This window comes from Anomaloglossus baeobatrachus, chromosome 5 (genome assembly GCF_048569485.1).
Source record: "Anomaloglossus baeobatrachus isolate aAnoBae1 chromosome 5, aAnoBae1.hap1, whole genome shotgun sequence".
Taxonomy (NCBI): domain Eukaryota; kingdom Metazoa; phylum Chordata; class Amphibia; order Anura; family Aromobatidae; genus Anomaloglossus; species Anomaloglossus baeobatrachus.
This window is the reverse complement of record NC_134357.1, coordinates 50,547,250-50,559,148: the sequence shown is the minus strand read 5'-3', so window position 1 is coordinate 50,559,148 and position 11,899 is coordinate 50,547,250. Positions and strand designations below refer to the sequence as shown.

The 11,899-nt window shown below is 51.0% G+C and overlaps 1 protein-coding gene across 2 annotated transcripts in view; it reads left to right on the top strand.

Moving 5' to 3' along the window:
• The first annotated feature begins 604 nt into the window (after positions 1-604).
• BNIP3 (BCL2 interacting protein 3) overlaps positions 605-11,899 on the top strand; it is a 67,340-nt gene continuing 56,045 nt past the window's right edge. The window contains exon 1 of one of the 2 annotated variants that reach the window (XM_075348476.1): positions 605-737. In XM_075348476.1, coding sequence (XP_075204591.1) covers positions 692-737 — 46 coding nt within the window. In that variant the 5' untranslated portion in view covers positions 605-691. The remainder of the gene's footprint in view (positions 738-11,899) is intronic. The other variant, XM_075348475.1, reaches the window with a different exon arrangement.

The window sequence follows — 11,899 nt, the reverse complement described above, 5'->3', positions numbered from 1 at the left end:
TATTTATTACTATGATTATGTTTTTAGGTATTATTTTTACATTACTATTATTATTTTACATTTTTATTATTATTATTATTAGCTTTTACTATTATTTTTATAATTGTTGTTTTTCACCTTATTATTATTATTAGTATTATTATTATTAGTATCAGTATTATTATGTTTTTAGGTGTTATTTTTACATTACTATTATTATTTTACATTATGATTATTATTATTTTGTTGTTATTATTTTTATAATTGTTGTTTTTCACCTTATTATTATTATTATTATGATTATGTTTTTAGCTATTATTTGTATGTGATTATGTGTTTTTGTCATTGATTATCCCTCCTTGCAGCCCTCCCTCCTCGGTGTGTGTCTTCCCCTCCTCATCCTCAGCACTCAGTACTGCAGTGTCACAGTCCAGGGCCCAGAACCAAGAGAAGGGAAACAATCCGACAATGTTGTCGCAGCCAATGGGCGCAGCGCTGTCATGGGGGTCGTGCAGGCCAATGGCCGGCCGTGCTATCTGTATGGGGAGCCGGCCTACACCAGGGGGCGGGGCTGCTTTCAGCCAATCAGCTGCCGGCCCCGTGTGATACGTCATCCCGAGCTCAGAGCAATAACAATAACAAGCAGCCAGCGACAAAGCCAGAAGCAGCTGCGGCAGCGGAGCCGTGCGTGTGAGGAGCGGGACACAGCGCCATGTCCCACAGTGAAGGGCACAGCCCTCAGGAGGAGCCCCTGCAGGGTAAGGGGAATCCCTTCTAGCTTCTCTGGAATACATTTATATTATGTAGCAGAGCTGAGTTTGTTAGTTTACTCTCTAGAGCTGGTTTGAGTATTGCAGTATCAGCATGGTGAGGCTATTATGATGACGTGTATAAAATCAGCTCTGCTACATGTGTGATCGGCTGTGCTGCACGCGTGATCGGCTCTGCTACATGCATGATCTGCTCAGCTACCCATGATCGGCTCTGCTACACGCGTGATCGGCTCTGCTACACGCTTGATTGCCTCAGCTACCCATGATTGGCTCTGCTACACACGTCATTTACTCCGTTACACGTGTGATCGGCTCTGCTACATGCGTACTCGGTTCTGCTACACGCGAGATCAGCTCAGCTACCCGTGTTCGACTCTGCTACATGTGTCATTTACTCCATTACATGTGTGATCAGCTCTGCTACACATGTGATCGGCTCTGCTACATTTGTGATCTACTGTGCTAAACATGTGATCAGCTTTGCCACACTCGTGATCGGCTCTGCTACACGCATGATCGGCTCTGCTACACGCATGATCGGCTCTGCTACACGTGTGATCGGCTCTGCTACACACGTGATCGGCTCAGCTACCCATGATCGGCTCTGCTACACATGTCATTTACTCCGTTACACGTGTGATCGGCTCTGCTACACGCGTACTCTGTTCTGCTACACGCGTGATCGGCTCTGCTACATGTGTGATCGGCTGTGCTGCACGCGTGATCGGCTCTGCTACATGCATGATCTGCTCAGCTACCCATGATCGGCTCTGCTACACGCGTGATCGGCTCTGCTACACGCTTGATTGCCTCAGCTACCCATGATTGGCTCTGCTACACACGTCATTTACTCCGTTACACGTGTGATCGGCTCTGCTACATGCGTACTCGGTTCTGCTACACGCGAGATCAGCTCAGCTACCCGTGTTCGACTCTGCTACATGTGTCATTTACTCCATTACATGTGTGATCACCTCTGCTACACATGTGATCGGCTATGCTACATTTGTGATCTACTGTGCTAAACATGTGATCAGCTTTGCCACACTCGTGATCGGCTCTGCTACACGCATGATCGGCTCTGCTACACGCATGATCGGCTCTGCTACACGTGTGATCGGCTCTGCTACACACGTGATCGGCTCAGCTACCCATGATCGGCTCTGCTACACATGTCATTTACTCCGTTACACGTGTGATCGGCTCTGCTACACGCGTACTCTGTTCTGCTACACGCGTGATCGGCTCTGCTACATGTGTGATCGGCTGTGCTGCACGCGTGATCGGCTCTGCTACATGCATGATCTGCTCAGCTACCCATGATCGGCTCTGCTACACGCGTGATCGGCTCTGCTACACGCTTGATTGCCTCAGCTACCCATGATTGGCTCTGCTACACACGTCATTTACTCCGTTACACGTGTGATCGGCTCTGCTACATGCGTACTCGGTTCTGCTACACGCGTGATCGGCTCTGCTACATGTGTGATCGGCTGTGCTGCACGCGTGATCGGCTCTGCTACATGCATGATCTGCTCAGCTACCCATGATCGGCTCTGCTACACGCGTGATCGGCTCTGCTACACGCTTGATTGCCTCAGCTACCCATGATTGGCTCTGCTACACACGTCATTTACTCCGTTACACGTGTGATCGGCTCTGCTACATGCGTACTCGGTTCTGCTACACGTGAGATCAGCTCAGCTACCCGTGTTCGACTCTGCTACATGTGTCATTTACTCCATTACATGTGTGATCACCTCTGCTACACATGTGATCGGCTATGCTACATTTGTGATCTACTGTGCTAAACATGTGATCAGCTTTGCCACACGCGTGATCGGCTCTGCTACACGCATGATCGGCTCTGCTACACGCATGATCGGCTCTGCTACACGTGTGATCGGCTCTGCTACACACGTGATCGGCTCAGCTACCCATGATCGGCTCTGCTACACATGTCATTTACTCCGTTACACGTGTGATCGGCTCTGCTACACGCGTACTCTGTTCTGCTACACGCGTGATCGGCTCTGCTACATGTGTGATCAGCTCAGCTACCCATGATCGACTCTGCTACATGTGTCATTTACTCCATTACATGTGTGATCGGCTCTGCTACATGTGTGATCGGCTCTGCTACACGCGTGATCGGCTCTGCTACATCTGTGCAGGGGTAGCAGATTGCACTGTGTGCTCTGAGCCTTATTTGCTTTCTAAGCAGCATTTTCCTTTTGTGTGTGTCATGTCAGCTGCGTGTCCGGTGTTTGTCATCAGTTGTGAGGTGTGATTGTTTTTCCCAGGGGTTTGTTGACATGACATACACTAGAGCAATGGAGTCGTCCATGGTGTTTCCTAATAGTCAGCACACACATATTCCTGTCACCGGTGACACATGCTGCTCCTAAACATGTCCCCAAATAGAACCACCGACCAGAAGAGCTTAATATGTAGCAGAGTGGAGTTTGTCGATGTTGCAGAGATGTGGGTGGTTCTAAGCAGGTATTCCAGACACAGCAGAATGCCCCGATCAGCTCTGCTACATGTGTCATGTGCGGGCTCTGATGACAGCTCAGCTCTGCTGTATCTGCATTTCTCTGAAAGGTCCTTTGTTGCGCGTGTCCTGTGGTTACAAGATATTTCTCCAGGGTATTGGGGAAGAGTTTTCTATTTGCATCTATAGGCCATAGTATACAGCGGCACATCTCCCATTATCCTCCTGGCATGCTTGGAGTTGTAGTGCGGCCACAGCTGGAGAATGCCGGGTGGCTGCAAGAACCATATTAAAGGGCTGTTCACAGGAAAGTAACTTCTCCTGGTTCTCTGGCTCCATTCTTGGGGTCACTGGGGGTCCCGGCGATGGACCCCCCAACAAACCGTAAAGTAAGAGGTGATTACTCAGGGTCTGGGGAATAGCCCTTTAACTGGTTGTTCAGTGATGGGTGATATCTTATTGGTCTGTTGGGCTCCATCCTCCGGGGTCTGTAGAATGTGACAGTTGTATCCGTACAGAATTGAATAGCAGTGGACATGTCCATCCATTCTCTATGGGGCTGCCCTCTTCTTCTTTCAGTAGTGCCATGGAGAATGAATTGGCATGTGGGCGTCTGACCGGCTGTTCTGATTTGTAACCTGAAAAAACATCCCCCGTTAATTAGAAGTGCGATTTCCAGAGGTTGGACACCCACCACTGAACAAGTTATCAGCCATCCTGTGGCCGCTGACTAGGAGTGCAGCACCTGCAAGCTCTTTGCATAACAGTTTGAAAGCGCTGCTCTAATCAAGTCTGGGCTGGATCAAGTTTCATGCCCTTTTACAAGTCGAGGTGGCTTTATCTCTGCAGCATCGGAGTAGCACGGGGGCTCAATGGTTAGCACAGCACAGTGGGTCCGTGGTTAGCACAGTACAGTGGGTCCGTGGTTAGCACAGTACAGTGGGTCCGTGGTTAGCACAGTACAGTGGGTCCGTGGTTAGCACAGTACAGTGGGTCCGTGGTTTGTCCCTGTGCGGTGGCTCTGTGGTTTGCACCTGTGCGGTGGCTCTGTGGTTTGCACCTGTGCGGTGGCTCTGTGGTTTGTCCCTGTGCGGTGGCTCTGTGGTTTGTCCCTGTGCGGTGGCTCTGTGGTTTGTCCCTGTGCGGTGGCTCTTTGGTTTGTCCCTGTGCGGTGGCTCTGTGGTTTGTCCCTGTGCGGTGGCTCTGTGGTTTGCACCTGTGCGGTGGCTCTGTGGTTTGCACCTGTGCGGTGGCTCTGTGGTTTGTCCCTGTGTGGTGGCTCTGTGGTTTGTCCCTGTGCGGTGGCTCTTTGGTTTGTCCCTGTGCGGTGGCTCTGTGGTTTGTCCCTGTGCGGTGGCTCTGTGGTTTGTCCCTGTGTGGTGGCTCTGTGGTTTGTCCCTGTGTGGTGGCTCTGTGGTTTGTCCCTGTGCGGTGGCTCTGTGGTTTGTCCCTGTGTGGTGGCTCTGTGGTTTGTCCCTGTGTGGTGGCTCTGTGGTTTGTCCCTGTGCGGTGGACTCTGTGGTTTGTCCCTGTGTGGTGGCTCTGTGGTTTGTCCCTGTGCGGTGGCTCTGTGGTTTGTCCCTGTGCGGTGGCTCTTTGGTTTGTCCCTGTGCGGTGGCTCTGTGGTTTGTCCCTGTGCGGTGGCTCTGTGGTTTGTCCCTGTGCGGTGGCTCTGTGGTTTGTCCCTGTGCGGTGGCTCTGTGGTTTGTCCCTGTGCGGTGGCTCTGTGGTTTGTCCCTGTGCGGTGGCTCTGTGGTTTGTCCCTGTGCGGTGGGCTCTGTGGTTTGTCCCTGTGCGGTGGCTCTGTGGTTTGTCCCTGTGCGGTGGCTCTGTGGTTTGTCCCTGTGCGGTGGCTCTGTGGTTTGTCCCTGTGCGGTGGACTCTGTGGTTTGTCCCTGTGCGGTGGCTCTGTGGTTTGTCCCTGTGCGGTGGCTCTGTGGTTTGTCCCTGTGCGGTGGACTCTGTGGTTTGCACCTGTGTGGTGGCTCTGTGGTTTGCACCTGTGCGGTGGCTCTGTGGTTTGTCCCTGTGTGGTGGCTCTGTGGTTTGTCCCTGTGCGGTGGCTCTGTGGTTTGTCCCTGTGCGGTGGCTCTGTGGTTTGTCCCTGTGCGGTGGCTCTGTGGTTTGTACCTGTGCGGTGGCTCTGTGGTTTGTCCCTGTGTGGTGGCTCTGTGGTTTGTCCCTGTGCGGTGGACTCTGTGGTTTGTCCCTGTGTGGTGGCTCTGTGGTTTGTCCCTGTGTGGTGGCTCTGTGGTTTGTCCCTGTGTGGTGGCTCTGTGGTTTGTCCCTGTGTGGTGGCTCTGTGGTTTGTCCCTGTGCGGTGGCTCTGTGGTTTGTCCCTGTGCGGTGGCTCTGTGGTTTGTCCCTGTGCGGTGGCTCTGTGGTTTGTACCTGTGCGGTGGCTCTGTGGTTTGTCCCTGTGCGGTGGCTCTGTGGTTTGTACCTGTGCGGTGGCTCTGTGGTTTGTCCCTGTGCGGTGGCTCTGTGGTTTGTCCCTGTGCGGTGGCTCTGTGGTTTGTCCCTGTGCGGTGGCTCTGTGGTTTGTCCCTGTGCGGTGGCTCTGTGGTTTGTCCCTGTGCGGTGGCTCTGTGGTTTGTACCTGTGCGGTGGCTCTGTGGTTTGTCCCTGTGTGGTGGCTCTGTGGTTTGCACCTGTGCGGTGGCTCTGTGGTTTGTCCCTGTGCGGTGGCTCTGTGGTTTGTCCCTGTGCGGTGGCTCTGTGGTTTGTCCCTGTGCGGTGGCTCTGTGGTTTGTCCCTGTGCGGTGGCTCTGTGGTTTGTCCCTGTGCGGTGGCTCTGTGGTTTGTACCTGTGCGGTGGCTCTGTGGTTTGTCCCTGTGTGGTGGCTCTGTGGTTTGCACCTGTGTGGTGGCTCTGTGGTTTGTCCCTGTGCGGTGGCTCTGTGGTTTGTCCCTGTGTGGTGGCTCTGTGGTTTGTCCCTGTGCGGTGGCTCTGTGGTTTGTCCCTGTGTGGTGGCTCTGTGGTTTGTCCCTGTGCGGTGGCTCTGTGGTTTGTCCCTGTGTGGTGGCTCTGTGGTTTGTCCCTGTGCGGTGGCTCTGTGGTTTGTCCCTGTGTGGTGGCTCTGTGGTTTGTCCCTGTGCGGTGGCTCTGTGGTTTGTCCCTGTGTGGTGGCTCTGTGGTTTGTCCCTGTGCGGTGGCTCTGTGGTTTGTCCCTGTGTGGTGGCTCTGTGGTTTGTCCCTGTGTGGTGGCTCTGTGGTTTGTCCCTGTGCGGTGGCTCTGTGGTTTGTCCCTGTGTGGTGGCTCTGTGGTTTGTCCCTGTGCGGTGGCTCTGTGGTTTGTCCCTGTGTGGTGGCTCTGTGGTTTGTCCCTGTGCGGTGGGCTCTGTTGGTTGTCCCTGTGCGGTGGGCTCTGTTGGTTGTCCCTGTGCGGTGGGCTCTGTTGGTTGTCCCTGTGCGGTGGGCTCTGTTGGTTGTCCCTGTGCGGTGGCTCTGTGGTTTGTCCCTGTGCGGTGGCTCTGTGGTTTGTCCCTGTGTGGTGGCTCTGTGGTTTGTCCCTGTGCGGTGGCTCTGTGGTTTGTCCCTGTGCGGTGGGCTCTGTGGTTTGTCCCTGTGCGGTGGCTCTGTGGTTTATCCCTGTGCGGTGGCTCTGTGGTTTGTCCCTGTGCGGTGGGCTCTGTGGTTTGTCCCTGTGCGGTGGGCTCTGTGGTTGTCCCTGTGCGGTGGCTCTGTTGGTTGTCCCTGTGCGGTGGCTCTGTGGTTTGTCCCTGTGTGGTGGCTCTGTGGTTTGTCCCTGTGTGGTGGCTCTGTGGTTTGTCCCTGTGTGGTGGCTCTGTGGTTTGTCCCTGTGCGGTGGCGCTGTGGTTTGCACCTGTGCGGTGGGCTCGCTTGGTTGTCCGGTGGGCTCTGTTGGTTGTCCCTGTGCGGTGGGCTCTGTTGGTTGTCCCTGTGCGGTGGGCTCGGTTGGTTGTCCCTGTGAGGGGGCTCGGTGGTTAGTACTATTACTTTGCAGTTCTGGAGTCCTGGGTTCAAATCCCACCAAGGAGAACATCTGCAGGGAGTCTGTATGTTCTCCCCGTGTTTGCGTGGGTTTCCTCTGGGTCTCCTGTTTCCACCCACACTACAAAGACAGACTGATAGGGAATATTAGATTGTGAACTCCAATGGGGACAGTGATGATGAAATCTGTAAAGCGCAGTGGAACTAATGGCGCTATATAAATGAAAAAATAAATAATAGAGTCCACAGTTCAACATAACAAAGCTGCAGTGTAAAGCATGGTGGAGGGATAAAGCAGGATTGTAAAGTTTATTGCAGGTTGGGATTACCCAAGTGGACATTTAAATATGTAACTATGTTCACACTATGTAATGAGATTATCTGTAGTGTTTCCTTGCTGCGGGCTCTGCAGCTTGTCACGTCTCCATGCTGTAATCTATAGCGTTATCATGGTGTGTACATAAGGTATAATACAGTAATAATGCATGGCGTATACAGGCGACAGTCCATCACTGTAGATGGCTTATTCCTGTGTCACTCAGCGTCGTGGACCCCAGCCAGACGTTCAGGGGGGAGCGTGGCTCAGGCACAAGCGTATTGTTAGCGGCCCCCATTGTATACTAGTTGGCATCACTGGAAATATTAGAAGGGAGCCCCCATGACCATTGGAGCCTGTTGGACCCCAGGATGCTGCTATTTTAACTCTGCAGCTATTGACTCTCTGCCTCTAAGGAGCAGAACCCGCTTGGTGCTGGGCGCAGAACCCGCTTGATGCTGGGAGCAGAACCCGCTTGTATTCCGTGGAAATGGACCCTCCTAAAAAAAATTCCCCATGTGCGTCACTCCTCCTACAATCTCTATAGGACTCCGTACAGTGATACCAGACCGTCCGACCTCTGTGCGCAGCGGTGTGTGATCTGTGTACAGGGGCTTTCCACGTACATAAGTCCATAATACTTAGTTCTGGTTGTAAAATATGGATCAGTTTTACCCCCTTTAGAGGCATTTTATAAATGCAGCCAGTTATAGAAACAGCAGGGGTAGTCCGGGTCCAAGTATTACAGTGGATCTGTCATTAGATTTTACAATAGAAGCTGCAACCATTATTAACTAGATCTCTTAATGACGTTATGAGGCTACTGTACTTACTTTGAAAAGCATGAAAGCATGAAAAGAATGGCTTTATAATCCTTTTTGAAGTGTAAACTGAATATTTGCCAACCTTGCTTGAGTGACAGCTCCTCAGTGTCCCTCCTCCCTGCTGCAGCTGAATCTCTGCCCAGCCAGTCTGATTATTGTAGCTCATCAGTGTCCCTCCTCCCTGCTGCAGCTGAATCTCTGCCCAGCCAGTCTGATTATTGTAGCTCATCAGTGTACCTCCTCCCTACTACTGCTTATAACCTCTGCCCAGCCAGTCTGTTTATTGGAAGTTCCTCTGTGTACCTCCTCCCTGCTGCTGCTAAATCTCTGCCCAGTCTGTTTATTGGCAGCTTCTCAGTGTCCCTCCTCCCTGCTGCAGCTGAATCTCTGCCCAGCCAATCAGATTATTGGTAGCTAATCAGTGTACCTGTTCCCTGCTACTGCTTCATTTCTGCCCAGCAAACCCGTTTATTGACAGAACCTCAGTGTACCTCCACCATGCTACTGCTGAGTCTCTGCCCAGCTAGATTGCCAGTTCCTCAGTGTACCTTCTTCAGGCTGCTACTGAATCTCTGCCCAGCCAGCCTGTTTATTGGAAGTTCCTCAGTGTACCTCCCCCCTGCTGCTGCTAAATCTCTGCCCAGCCAGCGCCTGATTGGCAACTTGTCAGTGTGCCTCGTCCCTGCTGCTGCTGTCTGCCAAGCCAGTCTGATCATTGACAGCTCCTCACTGTACCTCCTCCCTTCTGCTGACTTTCTGCCAAGCCAGTCTGATTGACAGCTCCTTAGTTTTCCTCCTTTCTGCTGCTGCTAAATATCTATTCACTTACTATGACCGCTCCACAGTGTCCTGCTGCTGATTAGCGCTCACACTGCTGAGTACAAGCTACAGCTGTCAGACAAGCTGAGTGGTCACAGACTGAAAACAATAGCACACAAATTATTTCATTCTATAGCTGGACTCATAAAAAGCTAATCTCAATATCAGGATAATACAGACATTCTGATTTTCAAAGACAGTACACCAGCCCGATCAGGTCCAAGAGCTCTTTGTAATAACGTGAGCAGTTTGTAGGGTGAAATCTGATGACAGATCCACTTTACAGCTCTGATAAGTTCATTTATTTATTTTTTTTATATCACTTTTCATCACTTTTAAACAGTAACGGACTGTGGCTATCGCTCATCAGAGTGCATTGGCTACTAAGGCTGCTTTCACACTTGCGTTGAACGCCATGCGTTGCAATCCGCCGCCTTGAGGAATTACGGTAACCGTTGCAGGAAACCATTTTATTCCTCCTAGACTTCTATGAGCTACGGATAGCAACGGATGGCCTTGCGTTGTATCCATCGGCCAACGCTGCGTTGCATCCGCCTGGCGGATGGAATGCTGCAAGTAGCGTTTTTCTGCGCTTGGCAGAGCGTCAAAAAAATGCAACCTGCAGGATTCCGTCGGCGTCCGTTGTTTTTATAATGGACGACTATGGTGGCGGATTCCGTTAACGCAACCGTCTTTACACAACTGCGCATGCCCAGATGTGTACAGTCAAGGAAAAAAAACTATAACGGATTGCGTTATTTTGTACGATCCGTTGCATCCGTTGTGCCACTATATGCAACGCATCCGGTGCATCCGTCACACAACGCAATGCTACGGATGCCGCACAACGCAAGTGTGAAACTAGCCTAATACGGTAGTTATGGATGCGGCACTGTATAAATACAACACTGGGGGGTATAGTTATTGTGCTCGCTCTATTCCCTATTCTTCTGTTGTTGGTGCAATAAACACCAGATTTATGATCATTTCTACCGACTTTTACTGTGTGTGCTCCATACACGTCACTATTCTTTTCAATGAAGAGCATTGACACGGAACCTTTAGAATTTAAGAGCAATGTTTTTTTTTTGTTTTTTTTTTGGTTTTTTTTACATCGCCCTTACAAAAAAAAAAAAGTCAGGTGCTTCTGACCAATTTGATATCTGTTGTACGAAATAAATCATACTTCATGATGAAATAGAATCAAAGTGTCCCTGGATGGAAACAATCTGGGCTAATATGGGCATCACGGTGGCTCAGTGGTTAGCACTGCAGTCTTGCAGCGCTGGGGTCCTCGCTTTAGGGCTGCTTCTCACTTGCGAGTTTCTCGCAGTAGAGCAATGCGAGAAAAACTCGCATTGGAATCGGACACATGTTAGTGAATGATTCAGCTCTCATCTGCGATTTTTTTTTTCTCAGTCCAAATCGGACCGAGAAAAAAATCGCAGCATGCTGCTTTTTTGCGAGTTTCTACTGCGAGTTTCTCCAATGCAAGTCTATGGGAGCGTGTAAAAAATCGGATGTCACGGGACGGCACTCACACCATCCTAGTGACATCCGATTTTCTAATTACATTTCTCGCATGTTTCCTAAAACACTGGAAACGAGCGATGTCTCCCAATGTCTGTCAATCACTATTCCCTGTCAGTCGGTCTCTCCCTCTCGGTCTCTATTCTCTCTCTGTCGGTCCGTCACTATCTCTGTCCCTCTCTCACAGTCTGTCGGTCAGTTTCCACCCCTCTCTCATACTCACCGTTCCCCGATCCCCCGGTGCGGCGCTGCACGGCTTTCTCACTGCTCCGGCGGCTTTTACGATTTTGAAAAAGCCGGCCGCTCATTAAAGAATCTCGTATTCCCTGCTTTCCCCGCCCACAGGCGCCTATGATTGGTTGAAATGAGACACGCCCCCACGCTGAGTGACAGGTGTCTCACTGCACCCAATCACAGCAGCCGGTGGGCGGGTCTATACTGTGCAGTGAAATAAATAAATAAATAATTAAAAAAAATGGCGTGCGGCCCCCCCCAATTTTAATACCAGCCAGATAAAGCCATACGGCTGAAGGCTGGTATTCTCAGGATGGGGAGCTCCACGTTATGGGGAGCCCCCCACCCTAACAATATCAGCCAACAGCCGCCCAGAATTGCCGCATACATTATATGCGACAGTTCTGGGACTGTACCCGGCTCTTCCCGATTTACCCTGGTGCGTTGGCAAATCGGGGTAATAAGGAGTTATTGGCAGCCCATAGCTGCCAATAAGTCCTAGATTAATCATGTCAGGCGTCTATGAGACACCCTCCATGATTAATCTGTAAGTTACAGTAAATAAACACACACACATGAAAAAATCCTTTATTGGAAATAAAAAACACAAACACATTCCCTCATTACCCGCTGTCACTGGATCCAGCGGTGACAGCGGGTAACCTCAGTGACAGCTCAGCAGATCGCGCTACTCACCTCAGTTGCTGCTTGGAGGTGACCGGAGCGGCGGTGTCTTCTGCAGCTCCTGTCACCTTCATGCTGGAAGCGACGCTGGAGGTCCGTGGAGTACGCCGGACATGGAGGGTTTGTCGGGGTTAATAAATTGGTAATGAGGGAATGTGTTTGTGTTTTTTATTTCCAATAAAGGATTTTTTCATGTGTGTGTGTTTATTTACTGTAACTTACAGATTAATCATGGAGGGTGTCTCATAGACGCCTGACATGATTAATCTAGGACTTATTGGCAGCTATGGG